The 14,543-nt window shown below is 41.4% G+C and overlaps 2 protein-coding genes across 57 annotated transcripts in view; one reads left to right on the top strand and one right to left on the bottom strand.

The window, feature by feature from the left end:
* The window catches only part of Dcun1d3 (defective in cullin neddylation 1 domain containing 3), a 42,647-nt gene extending 37,404 nt beyond the window's left edge, over nt 1–5,243 (top strand). For 5 of the 7 annotated variants that reach the window (NM_001024886.2, NM_001438237.1, NM_001438236.1 and 2 more), the window contains 1 exon segment: nt 332–5,243. In NM_001024886.2, the coding sequence (NP_001020057.1) occupies nt 332–815 (484 nt within the window). In that variant the 3' untranslated portion in view covers nt 816–5,243. 7 annotated transcript variants of the gene reach the window in all.
* Nucleotides 5,244–6,752: 1,509 nt separating this feature from the next.
* Rexo5 (RNA exonuclease 5) overlaps nt 6,753–14,543 on the bottom strand; it is a 72,850-nt gene continuing 65,059 nt past the window's right edge. For 17 of the 50 annotated variants that reach the window (XM_087560774.1, XM_087560703.1, XM_087560708.1 and 14 more), the window contains 3 exons: nt 14,213–14,400; nt 9,476–9,552; nt 6,753–7,465 (listed from right to left, as the gene is read on the bottom strand). In XM_087560774.1, the coding sequence (XP_087416900.1) occupies nt 7,132–7,465; nt 9,476–9,552; nt 14,213–14,400 (599 nt within the window). In that variant the 3' untranslated portion in view covers nt 6,753–7,131. Of the gene's footprint in view, nt 7,466–9,305; nt 9,553–13,046; nt 13,166–14,212; nt 14,401–14,543 lie in introns of those variants that run through there. The other 33 variants (XM_087560724.1, XM_087560750.1, XM_087560835.1 and 30 more) reach the window with 4 other exon arrangements.

The following is a 14,543-nucleotide window of genomic DNA, read 5'->3' as shown; positions in this document are numbered from 1 at the left end:
TCATTGCATATCTCTGAGGTGCATGCCTGGTATCTTCAGAGGCCAGAAAGGTGTGTTATATCCCCTGGAACTGGATTTGAAGTTGCCATGTACGTTGTGGGAACTAAACTCGGCTCGATCTATCCACCCACCCATCTACTTTGGAGGCCAGGTCTGACTGCGACTGCACAGCCTTAGCTGGCCTTAGTAGACCAGGCTGGCCTAGAAGAGGTACTGTTTTTGCCTTCCGAGAGCTGGGGCTGGGCTGGGTGTTAGCTGCGCGTATATCCTTGCCTCCTCATACACTGCACCACTCTTACTTATTAATCATGCCTTCTCCTACCTGTTGCAGGAAGGAGTTTTTTGACGGCTGTAAAGCAATAAGTGCAGACAGCATTGATGGGATCTGTGCACGTTTCCCTAGCCTCTTAACAGAAGCCAAACAAGAAGATAAATTCAAGGATCTCTACCGGTTTACATTTCAGTTTGGCCTGGACTCTGAAGAAGGGCAGCGGTCACTGCATCGTGAAATAGCCATTGCCCTGTGGAAATTAGTATTTACACAGAACAATCCTCCAGTATTGGACCAGTGGCTAAATTTCCTAACAGAGAACCCTTCGGGAATCAAGGGCATCTCCCGGGACACTTGGAACATGTTTCTTAACTTCACTCAGGTGATTGGCCCCGACCTCAGCAACTACAGTGAAGATGAGGCCTGGCCGAGTCTCTTTGATACCTTTGTGGAGTGGGAAATGGAGAGAAGGAAAAGAGAAGTGGAAGGGAGAGGTGCACTCAGCTCAGGGCCCGAGGGCTTGTGTCCAGAAGAGCAGACTTAGCTGCTCTGTTCCAGGAGCAGCACTGAGGATCTGCCTGCTGCCCTGCAGCCAAGTGAGGAATTGGACCTTTCTGGAAATTACCGAAGATCCGGATATTTTCTACTTTCACCTTTCTCTGCCTTGTATTTGAAAGGGCTCTAAAATGCTGTATCATGTTTTAGGCACTTTCTTCATTTTTTTTTTTGGGGTTATTTTGGTTATTTCTTTTTGGGGGTGGGAAATCCCCCCAAAATATTTGAACCTGGCTACATGTTGTGTACCTTTTTTTGAAGCCTTCAGATAGAATAAGCCTGCCATTTCTTGCACAACTTTATTAGATTTGTTTTGTTTTTGTGGGGGAGGGTGTAGACCCGGGTTGGGGAGTGGGACTGTTAGGTTGAATTAACATTACAAAATGATACAGTGCCAGATCTCAGTTTTGCATATTATTTTTCAGGGCAGGTCTGTACTGTGTGTAGTGCTGTTTACATGGTTGAATTTAGGTTGTAATAATTATTTTAAAAGATTTACACAGATATGAATATAGCAGTGTTAACTGTTAGCCACATTGCATTAATTTCCAGACAGTTTGGAGCTCTTGGAGAGCCAAGGCCAAGGCCCGTCAGGAGCATTTGCAGTCTTGACACCCCACCCCATCCCTTTACGCTAATTTATCCAAAGCCCTATCTCCCTCACTTCCTGCTCATTCCTTCTCTAACCTATATTGCATTTCATGTTTAACTTATCCATCAACATGCTGTACCTGTCAGTCAAGTGAGCAGTTTTGTTTTGTTCGAACACATTGTACTGAAAACCACTTAAGCATTGAATGCAGAGAAAGCAGTGCTACCTCAGTTTTGCTGGAAGTAGACTTCTTTGATATTTTCTTTGATGTTTTTGTATTTTCATGTCATAAGTGGAAATACTTCTTTTTCCCCCTTTTCATTTGCCTTGGAGCCAAAGTTTCCGTTGTTGTGGGTGGTGAGAAAAGTGTGCCTGCCTGCCTGCCTGCCAGCTGACCGGACAGAAAGCTGTGGCATGGGGCTCTGCTCCAGACTGCTTTTCTTTAGTTTTTGTTGAGTATCACTAGCTTACTTGTCTGGCAAGTGCAGAAGCCTGAGGCTGGCCTGAACTCTGCCAAACAAATTATCCACGTGTATTGAATCATTAAATGTGTGCCCTCTCCCTCTTTGCTGCGCCCATGTTGTCACTTAACCCCAGGAGTTATTTATTGTCTTTTGTTAGTGTCAGGCTCACCTGGGGTGACGTGATGGCTGTTTAGGTTTACACGGCCCTCTGCTCTTTCCCTACTCCCAGACATGTATATATACATATATAAGATATGTATATATTTTACCTTATAAAATATATATATACACATATATGTATCTATATCCCTGCGTTTGTCTGCTAAAACTGGCCATGAAAGAGGGAGCTGCCTTCAATCTGTAGTTTAAGAAGATGCCAGGGAGCATCATAAATGGAGGCTGTTGTATATTAATTTAGATTTTTTTCACTAAAAAGAACATGAATGAATTTGCTCGCAGGAAGGAGGAACCAGTTCTCTAGACCCCATGCTCACTCTACAAGACCAGCTTTGGTCAAGCTGCCCCTGGGGCCTGAAGAGCTGACTATCTCCTGCCTGTTCCATTAGAGGACCATCTTGATAATTTCCCCTTAAAAATATCCTCAAAAATGTACTGGAAGGTGGGTGGCAGGAGCTTGTACAGTTCAGCTTCCAACATTTCGGAACAGATTTAAAAGGGAATCTTTTAATAAATAAAAGCTACAAAAATATTTATACTCTTGATACAATGAAAAAGTGTCTATTAAATATTTGGAATTTTCTTCCTTGATTAGTCTGCCCCAAATCCTGGGTATGTTTCTCAACCTGGGTAAGAATTGCATGCTTTGAGTTCTTCATGAGTCTTATAGCTCTGGGCACTTATCTCTATAAAGATGATTATTTTAGGAGATGACAGTCATATTTCCTGAAGTTGGTATTGACACAGGGAACATTTTTGTAAGCCTCACAATTGTCCTTTCTTGAGGGATGAGATGATGAAAATCAGCCACAGACTTAAGATAGTGCTGGAAGGCACAAGTGGCTATTGGGCCAGATGTACCCCTTTCTTCTAGCTGAAATAAGAGACATCCTTGAGTTAGAATCTAGGAGCCCAGCAGTTTCTGAGGGCACAGCTACATACCTTTGGATAAAAGCTCACCAAACCAGTTAGTTGTTCCTAATTCAGGATTAGAAGAAGTCCAATGAGGGAAAAAGCGGAGTTAGGTAAGTAAGACTTTCTGTCCCAGATAAGAAAGGGTGGGTGTATGGCGGGGAAGTGCCAAGAGAGGGAGTCTGCCAAGGGCCCCATGGACTCAAGGAACTAGATTCCTTCCCAACTGGGTAGATTTTTTTTTAACTGCCCAGTTTCTCCAACCCCAATGCCTGCACCCCAACCCCCAGCCATTTAGAAATTGTGATTATATTTTTAATCATCTGTTGCTGAGAAAGCAGAGAAAGGAACAGTCAGGGAGGGACTCTGGGTTCTCTGTGCAGTAGTTTTGTTTTACTGAGAGACTCTCAGTGAGGTGTACAGTTTGTAGTTAACACTTCTGGGATACAGAAAAGCCTCTGTTCACTCAGCCTCAGACAGGCTTGCTGAGAACTGGGTGGATGAGCAGTGGCTGGGAGCCAAATTGCCCCTCAGGTAAGCTAGCTTTGTGACTTGGGTGATGGGTGATGTGGGGAGGTGCGATATGTGGGTGCCATTTTGAAATTCTGCAATGTTTAAGCATTACTACACAGAATATGTTGAAAATTGCTTACTTTGGGCAAGTGACTTTTTGAGTTTCTATGGTATTTCTTTAGTAACTTATTAGCAAGCTGGTATGAGATAAAAAGTTACTTTACTGAATTCTTTCCCCTAGTCTTCCTTGCCATACTTGAATGTATCATTCTTAATGACACTTTGCTGTACTTCTGGGGGTTGCCTCAGCAACTCTCTCTTCACTGGCAGATGTGCCAACATGTATGTTGGGTCCAGAAGTCTGTATGTACCCATCTTATAAAGAAGTCTCCAGAGCTGGCTGAAATTCCAAATTTCAGCCAAAGCTTTGGGCCAAGGGAAAGATAGTAGAAAATGTGCAAAGCAGTACTGTTCATGTTAGATGGATGGATACAGTGAAGAATTAAGCCTCACACAGAATTAGCTTGAAACAGTACTGTCACCTAGGGTCTGGTCTCTAGGCTAGATCAGGTTATGGGACCCTATAAATTATGTAATTAGACTATACATTGGTGGGAAGTTGCTAAGATAAAGACTTGCTCAAAAGACTAACAGCAAAAGATGTGTGTATTGAAATGTATAGTTTGCTGTAGTTCAAGTGGAGTCTTCAGTGCAGCAGGTAGACCTAGTTATACAGTTATGTATGGAATGGAAAGCAAACTACTGTTAAACGGTTTTTGTCTCTCCCCTGCCACCTTCTTTAGATTTCTTAATCTCCTGTGTGTGTCAGGATGGCTAGTGATGACCTGAACATCTATAACTGACAAAGGTCTACTTGGGGGACTAAAGCAGTATTTAGCTTAAATATGTGAAAGAACAAAATTATCAAAAGATGTTGATTAGGATTATTTAAGGTCATGTGACATTGATCTTTTCTTCTACGTCATGGTTCTTGCCACACTCCTATTCTGAGTTTATTTTTTTGGTAAGCTGTAGTTGTAGCCCATAACAGTTTGACCTGGCCTAGGACTACATGCTGGGGATGCTCATCAGGACCTCCCCCCCCCCCTTTTTTTTTTTCAAAGAAGGATGCTTGAGCATTGGGCACAGATGCTGAGGTGGTTTGACTAGCTGAAGTTCTGATTCGGGTGTTGGGGCATCATATTCTGTTTCTCTTGGGAACCCAGCCTGCTCTCATAGATACCTACTTCTATCACATACCCTGAGCATTGCCAAAAGAAGCCATTCAGCAGCTGCTGTTTTTCTCTCAGCACAAATATATTTGCTACAGAAGAACTATCTTTTCTCTAATACTAATTCCCCGTCCAGTCCTCAGAATCTGATTAACTGTTCTTCCCTGCTGCACTGAATATGTTCGAGATTTTAAAGAGGGAATTTGAAGCAATAGGCAAACAGGGCTTGGTTGAATTGGTCTTGCATATATCCTGTCTTAAGCCAATGAGGTGATGAGTCCACTGCTCATGTGACCCTGCACCTTTGTGGATCCTTCTTGGTTTGTCACCAGTGTACGTTTCTTGAGGTTGTACAAACTTGACAAAAGTTAATACTTTTGTATTCTCTGCACTGTTGCACTCTTCAAATAGCCCCCTGAATATTACCTTGATATACACATTTTTGTCTTTGATGTCTACAGTATTTTTCTTTTTTTTTTAAATTTGAAGGTTATCTGCTGTTGGATTCAATAAATTTGTTTACCTAACTATTGATATTTCTGCAGAAAACAAAAAACAGTGAATTTATTCTGAAGTAGTTTATCAACCCATTGGGAACCTTTACCATTGTGATGCTATGCTATATAACAACTTGGGAAAATGACCCTTGTAAGATAGGAGTCTTGCTCCAAACACATGATGACCTCCATGCACATGAATGTTTGCTTATATGCCCATTACTGGAATCATCTTAATTACCTTAAGTAATGCAGTTCCCATGAGAAATGAGATGACAGTTTTGATCTCTTTGTTAAATGTATGGATGGTCCCTAGGTCTAATCAGGCTTGCAATGACTATTTTTTTTTTTTTACTCATCTGCAAAATAAAGGCATCTCCATTGGTATTAGGATTTAAGAAAAAGCCTGTGAAACACCCATGATACCTCATAGTGCTGAACTATAAGCCTCCTTAAAGTTCATCAAAAAGATGTTAAGTACATTGTGTGATAGTTGGGGGCACAGTTGTGTGTGGGATGATATTTGATCTTTCATCACTTAGTGGAGTGGGGATTAGATAAGCCTTTTCAGTTGGGAAAGGGTTCTAAGCTTGACTATACTCCCTAGAAAACTTGTAGTTTATCCTTGTTCCATAATCCTCTCACTGACTTCTGGGCTTGTTTCTTCTGTGCTTTGTCCCTTAAGCACAGATAGGGCCTTGCAGATTGGAGAATAGTAGAGTGGAAAGGAAGACAGCCAACTGGACATTAACAGAGTGGTAAATGGGTTACAAGATGATGAAATCCTACTTTCAACTAAAATATTGGCAAATAACTTTTATACAGTTACCAGAGAAGCTTAATTGCATATGGAATGGACTTCTACCAAGAAAGTATGCTAAAATGTAGTCCATGGGTATAGAGAAGAGTCACTTCAATTCTGGTGTCTTCTATAGACTCCTCAAAGCAGATGGCTAAGTTGGCTCTGGAATTTATCCCTCTAGGCCTGGGTTTTGACCCAAATTATAAAAGAAATAATGGAGATAATTGGATATATTTATCTATATATGAGAGGAAGCTGCTATATGTCAAGGTAGTGTCAGGAAGAATAAAGGTCAAATCATTAAAAATATGACTGGCCAGTGTGCACTTACATTGATCCCTGAATCAACCAGGACTTTAAATTACAAGGTTTTCATGCCTTAAGAAGCAAACATGAAGCACATTTTTGTTTTTCAAGACAGGGTTTCTCCGTGTAGCCCTGGCTATCCTGGAACTCACTCTGTATGTAGACTTAAGCTGGCCTCAAACTCAGATCTGACTGCCTCTGCCTTTGAATGCCAGAATTAAAAGCATGTGCTGCCACCACCCCCCAGCCTAGAAGCACTGACAAAAGGGGCACCATATTTGTTCCATAAGAAGCTCTTAAAGTCAATATGGAAAAGCAGTTGCTTCACAACAGAATGGGCAACAGACATATACCATCCATTGAAGAAAATATGGCCAAGAAGCTTCTGAAAAGTTGGGTGGCAATCTAAATGGTACTCCAGAACACAGTAGTTGAACATATGAAAATTGTTCTTTAATGCATGACAGTGGCAAAGATTTAAGACAATGCTGGCAAACAAACATCTTTCTATAATTAAAAAGAACCATTAATATGCATTAATACAGTATCTTCTTTTAGAAACTGCAAGGACAATATCTGTAGCTTCAGCATCAACAAAATAGTGTTTTAGACTATTTTTAACAGTTATATCATGCAGTTATTTGAAAAATCTGAATAATGACAGAAAAACCTAAGCTTGTAAAATATTGGCAGTCATTGATTCTGGGTAGTTAGATGTGTCTTTTTATTTTCCAAACTTAATACTGACTTTGCTATTTATTTTATAAGAAGTCCTTTTCAGAGGGTCAAGGCAATAAAAACAAATGTAGCTTAGTATTCTGAACAATCCCAGTATAGGGACAGGAATTCGAAACCCAAACTGAGTTCTGTAAAATCCTCTTGAGCTGCCTTTTCCCTAAGACTGCTCCTTGGGCAGCTGTCTTGGCAGCTCAGCATTGGCTGCCTAGAAGGGTGTGGGAGGAACAATGTACAAACGCACGTATGAATGGAATGTGTGTTTTGCAAGAGGCCAAGTTGGCAGCTTTGGTTTCCAAAAGGTGGGAGCATCAGCTGGAAGGACACAGTGTGCAGAATTCTCCGAGGCTTGTGGGCCAGGTCCATTTCTTCAGTCTGCAGTTGGGGCCCAGGGGAAACTTCATCTGTTCTGAAGGAGAGAGCCTTGCTGAGTCTTGGCAGTTAGAGGAGGTTCAGAGTGCCTTAATGGCTTCTTGGAAGAGTTTTCAAAATCCCCTAATGTTTGCCACTTACTGTGCACTTATACTGGACTTTTGCTAATTTAATTTCCTAACAACCATGAAGTAGGTTCTGGTCTCCCATTTTAAGCAGGGTCTCATAGGAAAATAGTTCCCATTTTACTGCTATTCTTGACATGTTCCACAAATGGAACTTTGAGGTCTCATACTTATTAAAAGTAGATATTTCCTCATCTTATACAGCTATGGAAATGAACTCAGAATGGCCCAAACAGCACCAGAGCTAACCCAGGCCTGCTGTGTCCAGGAGGGGCACTGTCTTACAGGACAGGAGCCTCAAGGAATAGATAACAATTACACCTCAGCTGGAAAAGAAACTCAAGTTAGCACAAGACAAGTTTCATCCTGTGGAGGGACTCCAGGAAACTGTCAATTTCACATCAAACATTAGTGCTTGGTTCCACTTAACGGTCCAACTTACAGAGGCTATATTTAAGGATTAAACACTGCTTAAGTGTCCAACTTTAAAGTTTCAGAACTATTTTTTTTCTTTCCTAACTATAAGTAACAATGCTGAACTTTAAAAAACAAAACTAGGGCCTCACTATGTAGCTTTGGTGGCCTGGCTTTCAGACTCCGATTCCCTTGCCTCTGCCTCCAGAGTGCATGCACCACCAAGCCTGCATGGGTTCTTTTGCTTGTTTTTAGCTCTCAAAACAAAGCTTTACATCAAAGCTTTTTGTAAACATGATTTACCAATCATACTAATCAGAGAGAATACTGTTAACATCCTGGCACATAGCATTCTAGGCTGGGTTCCAATCATGCATAGTTTTGTATATTTCCCCTACACATCAGGAATCAAACCTATAGAACAATTCTATATACTCATACACATGCACAACTATGAACAACTTCATTTATCTCCAGGGTAAATTCTGAGAGCCCAGTGAGGTGGCAAATGCTTTTGATCCCTTAAGTTGAGATGGGGATCTCTTGAGCTGAGGCTAGCATAGTCTACAGTGTTCCAGGACAACCAGGTCAGCTACATAAAGTGAGACCCTGTCTCAAAAAGCCAAGTAATAATCTTATGAGATACTAGCATCTCTGTGAACCAAGTATTCAACTTAAGTTGAGCAACTTCTTTAAAACAGGATTTGTAATAACCCTTTGGCATCTACTATGTCCTTTCTTAATAAGCATCTTATTACTCTCACTTCAAGTGAATTATAGGATCTGTGTATACACAGCAAAGGTTTTTGGTGTGACTAACTGATGAATTTACTTTATCTGGATCAGTTAATATCTACAAGATTAGGAACCGTGGACCCATGTCCCATCTTTCCAACACAGGCTACCTGTGAGAGTCACCTTTAAACTTAACACTATTTTCCAGTTAACACTAAGTTTCCAGTTTCCAAGTGGTGCCCTAGTCCGATGGGGACACCTGCTGGTGAAGAATGATGTTGCAGCTGTATCCCAAGAAGGAGGGAATCCCAAACATGGGGTTGAAAGTGCTTTTTGACTACAAAGCTAAGAGTCTTCCACTATCTGCTCTTGCCAAATGTTTTGTTCAGCCTTTTCCCCCCAGCCCTCTCTTTTTAATTTTATAACAGATGCCAAGGAATCAACAGTTTAGCCAGTTACTTATAGAAACTGGCTGGGTTTTCTTCTCTTGGTCTCAGTATATGTCATATAATGGTAGTGCTACAAGAACCAATCAGTCCCTGTGTAAATAAACTCAAACACAAAATATTCATCCCCCTTCCCATGTCTAAGGGAAGGAAATGATTTGAGTTTTAGGCATTTATTGGGCTTTGGAACATGTCAGTATACTTTAGTGGGTATCCCAATGTTTCAGCAAAGCTGTCTGCAGGAGGGAGAGGCTTTCGGTCATCATCTTGAAAGGGCTGTAGCCTAGAGCATATGCACCAGCACTAGGAAAGTGTGGGGAGACTCACACTCTCACAGCAGGGTGTCGCCTCCCTCTTCCTCTTTTATTTTCATCAGTCCTAGGCCAGGGTGGGATCCAAAGGTGCTGCAATAAATAAAAACAAAGACATGTGGGGTTTTGCTTGTTTTCTTGCCTTTTCCAAGTCAGGTTTTCTGCGTGTGTGTAGTCTTGACTACACAGTCAATTTCCTCTGTAGAGCAAGCTGGCCTCATACTCAGGGATCCACCTGCTTCTGCCTCCCAAGTGCCCCCATCTCCCTGGCTGAGGAAGTAAGTTTCTAAGTAGGCTTGTGCCACACACCGAGAGGCAGCTTCTGGAAAGCACAGTAAAGAAGCCTGATTTCACATCCTAGCTCTCCTGCTTAAGAGATCAATGGCACATTTCAGATAAGCCAGTTTTTTAAATATAAAACTAAAATGTTTAAGTTACTATGTCACCAAGTTTCAAGCAGCATGGTAATCTGCATCCACTGGGCACTTCTTTCAAATCAAGTACAGATGGTTTTAAACACTTGTCTTTTTAATACTTAAAAGCAGCCCAATGATACAAGTATTCAATCCATCGTCCAAGGGAAGGCACAGATGTAACTTGTTTAAATCATACAGTAGCAAGTAACAGCCAGGTTTCAGTAATGAAAATCTGTCCTCAGAGTCCCTAGAAACTAGTGTTAGTCTATTTTACATAAAAGGCTTTGTTAGTACTAATCTGAAAATCTTTCTATTACTTCTTTGACAATGCTTGTCATTGCAACAGTGTTTAAAACTGAGGAGTCATTTGATACCTGTTAGTTCACTGCCACCTCTTTATGAATACTCATGACACTGGTTTAAGAGAGCTAATGGAGCTTTTTGATACAAGGCAGGCAGAAAATGAGCCAAGAATTAACTTGCTGTGTAGTATTAGCCTTTTTTTATGCATGTTTCTGGAGTCAGATATGATGGTTCAAAGCCTGACTAGTAACACTTAATAGTTGTGTGACCTTGGTAATTACTTAAACAGAGGCATTACTGCAATGTTTGTGCTCAGTAAGAATTTGAATAATTTAATTCTGACCCAGAGTCTTTGTATGTAGCACAGTACTTGCTTATTAAGGGTTTGACAGAACACCATGTGCCAGTCTCCTGGATTCTTGCCCACCTGCACCACACCAAACCTATGGGCTTGGACTGGATTACACATCTTATGTACTGGCCCAGTCTGCTGAGCCTACAGGACTCTTGCCTGCCTATACCAATCTCAACCTCACTGCCTAGCTATCCTGTGTCCTGGCTAACTCTGGTGAGTATCCTGAACGCTTACCTATCTGCCCTGATCCTAAGTCTCAGGCCCACTGTTAGTGACACACTCTATATACCTAAGACCCTGGCTCACCAACATCCCATTTACATTGCTTGCTTACCACTGAATTGGAATCACCCCTGTTCATCTAGTCCAAAATCAACATTTAGTATCTGAAGGATTGACTACCAACTCTTGATACCTGATCGGAAGACAACCAAGCTTGGACAACAAAACCAAAACAAAAACTTACAATCAACAGAGGTGGCCTAGAATCAGACATACCAAACAAAACTGTCTCCATGACCAAATCACATTGCCAAAACATAAATATCAAAGGCTAAAACATTATGTCCCCCTCCAAACCCATGAGTCCTATACAAAATGTTCTCTGATAAAAACTACCTAGGATGCAATTTAAAAGAAAATCATAAATGCCATCAAAGAATTCAGACTTTACAGAAAAACAACAGTAAACAACTCAATGAACTTAAAGAGGACTGGAATAAATCCAAGAAAACATGGCTGAATGAATTGACAAGTCAGTTCAAGATCTGAAAACTAAATTTGGTAAAAGGTAGAAATAACAACACTGAAAAACTCAATAACCTAATTTTAACTCTCATAGGAAAGCCTTACCAGCAGAATGGATCAAGAAGAGAAACTACGACCTGAAGATAAAGGAGAGGAGTTAGATGGAGAGACGCTCACTGGTTATGAGCACTCACCACTCTTGCAGCGGACCCAAGCTCAGTTCTCAGCACCCACATCAAGCAGCTTACAACTGTCTATAACTAGCTCCAGGGGATCTGCCCCAACACCCCCCACCCCACACCCCCCACGTACGTGCACATACACAAAAATAATTTGGCTACACATGTAAAGCATATGAAAAATTAACAAAACTAAATAAAGAACCTTGGGATGCTATGAGAAGTCCACATCTAGCCAGATGTCGTGGCACACATCTTTTTTTTGGAGCTGAGGACCGAACCCAGGGCCTCGTGCTTGCTAGGCAAGCGCTCTACCACTGAGCTAAATCCTCAACCCCATGGCACACATCTTTAATCCCAACAGCCAGGGCTATGTAGAGAGAACCTGTCTCAAAAACAAAAAAAGACCAAATTTACAAATCATAGGCCCAGATGAAGGACAGAAATTCCAGGTTAATAACACAGACCAGAAATTCAAGATCAGACAAGAAAACTCCCTCAAATTAAGGGGATATTACTCAAACTACTATTTGTAGCGCAGCATCTCCTACAATATCAGAATCTTTGATATAGGACTAACTGTGGCCCACAGTCCTTATGTAGCTGAGGCTGTCCTTCAATTCCTTATTCTCCCGTCTCTACCTCCCAGGTGCTAAGATTATAGGTATGCATTACTAAAACAGGCTTTTTATGTTAAAGCAACACAGTTTGAGCTGGCAAGATGGCTCAAGGGCAAGAGCCTGTTGATCTGAGTAGATGTATGCAATCCCCAAAGATAAATGTATAATACAACAACAACAACAAAAACTTAAAAAAAGAACAGTTCAATAATTTTCCTACTACTCCAAAAAGCTCTCTTTGTTTCTCTTGTGTGTGCCTGTGTGTGTGCACACACACACTCATCTCAGAACTGCACTCTATGTTTTAGGATTTAACATTAATTTTTCTTTAAAGTATTTATCATACTTTATGTTTTGAAGGATCACCGATTTACTGCAAATCCCTTACAGGAGAATTTCGTTTTCAGACATGTTTTTACAATGTATCCCAGGACTGGCTTTGAACTCATAATCTTGCTTCAATCTTTCAACTGCTATGATTACAAATGTGCACCATCTTCCCAGCTAACTTGGCCACTTGTTAAAAATATGTAATAGGAGCTAGAACCAGACCACACAGCCTGTTTCAGTATGTTAGGCTTAAAATTAGAACGTTTAAAATTGTGCTTCAAAAGCAGAGATAGCAATAAGGCAAAGAACAGAGAAGTCAAGAACATACTTCTAATCAGTGAGGTTGGCAGGACTTCTAACAGTTAAGCCTGGACAACCTTGTCCTGTTGTCACATTAGTTACCTACTTCTCAGACCAGGGGACCCAAGCCTCTGAAAGGCCATGCACTGTATTAGAAGTACCAATAAGTTTAAGCATACGTGTATGCTTAGGAATGTAATGTGTGATTATGAGAACTGTGATAAGAACCCATGTAAATCCTCATTATGTGCTTGGACATCATTCAACTAAAGGTCTTTCCTTAGGAACAGCTAAATTCCAAGGGTCAGAATCATGAGGACAACACATCAAATCTTACTTCTTGGTTCCTGGTAGTAGGATGAGGCAGAAGGTGCCTGGGCTCAGGCTGTGGTAGAGTTTTTCAATTCTCCGGCTCCAGCGCCAGGCTACTATCTTTGGGTGGTTGGCTTTCAGAGTCTAGGACCAAAACCAAAGTCATGTACCAACATTTAGCCTCCTGTTCACCTTTAGAAAAATTGCAGCATTTTCTCAGGTTCTAAAACCACAGGAAGCTCTGGGAAAAATCTGTCTGAAACTGCAGCCCACTCTAAAAACCTCAAGTGCTTAGGATCACTGTGGCAGAGGGCGGCTGCTGTTGATTTTTTTGAGTGCTCTTCCAAAGGCCCTAAGCTAGGGAGCCGAGCCGTCGTAAGCTGATGAGGCTTCCCTGCCTGGCCTTTGCCCTTAAATGTCTCTGTGACTTGGGATGAGTCCCTGACCAGCCCTAATGTCTGTCTCTCTCTCACCTGAGAAGTATGATACTAGAGCAAGGCTTCCCAAGCTTTAAGCAGCCTTCTATCTCTACACTTCTACATATGCTTCCTTTATAAATACATTTTCTTTAAAATGAGTCAATTTCTGCTTTTAATCTTGCCTAATCTCAGAACTGACATGGTTGTACAATTTAATGGCAGTCCTAAACTACTGAAGTGGAGAGAGCAATAAAAGTCTACCTACGGGGTTGGGGATTTAGCTCAGTGGTAGAGCACTTGCCTAGCAAGCGCAAGGCCCTGGGTTCGGTCCCCAGCTCCAAAAAAAAAAAAAAAAAAGAAAAAGAAAAAAAAACAAAACAAAACAAAAAAAAGAAAGTCTACCTACGACAGTCAAAATTTACCTTGTATACAGACCACACTATGGGAAGCCCTGAACTAGATTTCCAAAGACTTAGCCAGCTCTCCAGTCTCCCACCTTGGTCACTCAAAGTTCCTTAGAGAACCACTTTGAAGAATAAAAATGAGTTTTAGTGGTTATTAAAAGGGCAAAAGTATATGAGATCTGAGAGAATATGGCTGTAAATGGCTGGAGAGTGACACGAAATGGGGCGGAGGGCAACAAACAAACATCCTGAAGTATAGTGCCAACAAGCAAGCCTTTCCTAACCGTGCTCCAAAGACAGAAGGCCAGGTTCTAGAACCAGAAACCCAAGCAGTTACCTAACCTGCTGGCCCCAGGACAGTCACTCACCCTGAAGATGTGCCTCTCCAAGAGAGGAGGTACAATTCGAAGCCCCATAGGCATTGATGGTTCGGGATGTATGTTCTTGAGCCATGCCTGAAGGTGCCTGGAGGTTAGGGCATTTCTGCCTTTCAACTTCCAGTCTTTGCCTTTGAGAACTTCAAGGGCTACCTGGGCACTGTTGAAAGTTTTAAACTCTAAAAGAAAGAAAAGTGCCAACAATTGTTATTGAGGAAATCAGATAAGAAAGCAGATCGACAAGTAAGGCATAGAGACAGGACAGAATTAGAAGCTCTACCCTGGTCTACTCTAGGAGAGTTTGTTTGATGAATTCCTTCTG

The sequence above is a fragment of the Rattus norvegicus genome, chromosome 1 (genome assembly GCF_021556685.1).
Source record: "Rattus norvegicus strain SHRSP/BbbUtx chromosome 1, alternate assembly SHRSP_T2T, whole genome shotgun sequence".
NCBI lineage: Eukaryota > Metazoa > Chordata > Mammalia > Rodentia > Muridae > Rattus > Rattus norvegicus.
Note: the sequence above shows the minus strand (reverse complement) of the source record. Positions and strands in the feature narration are given on the sequence as shown.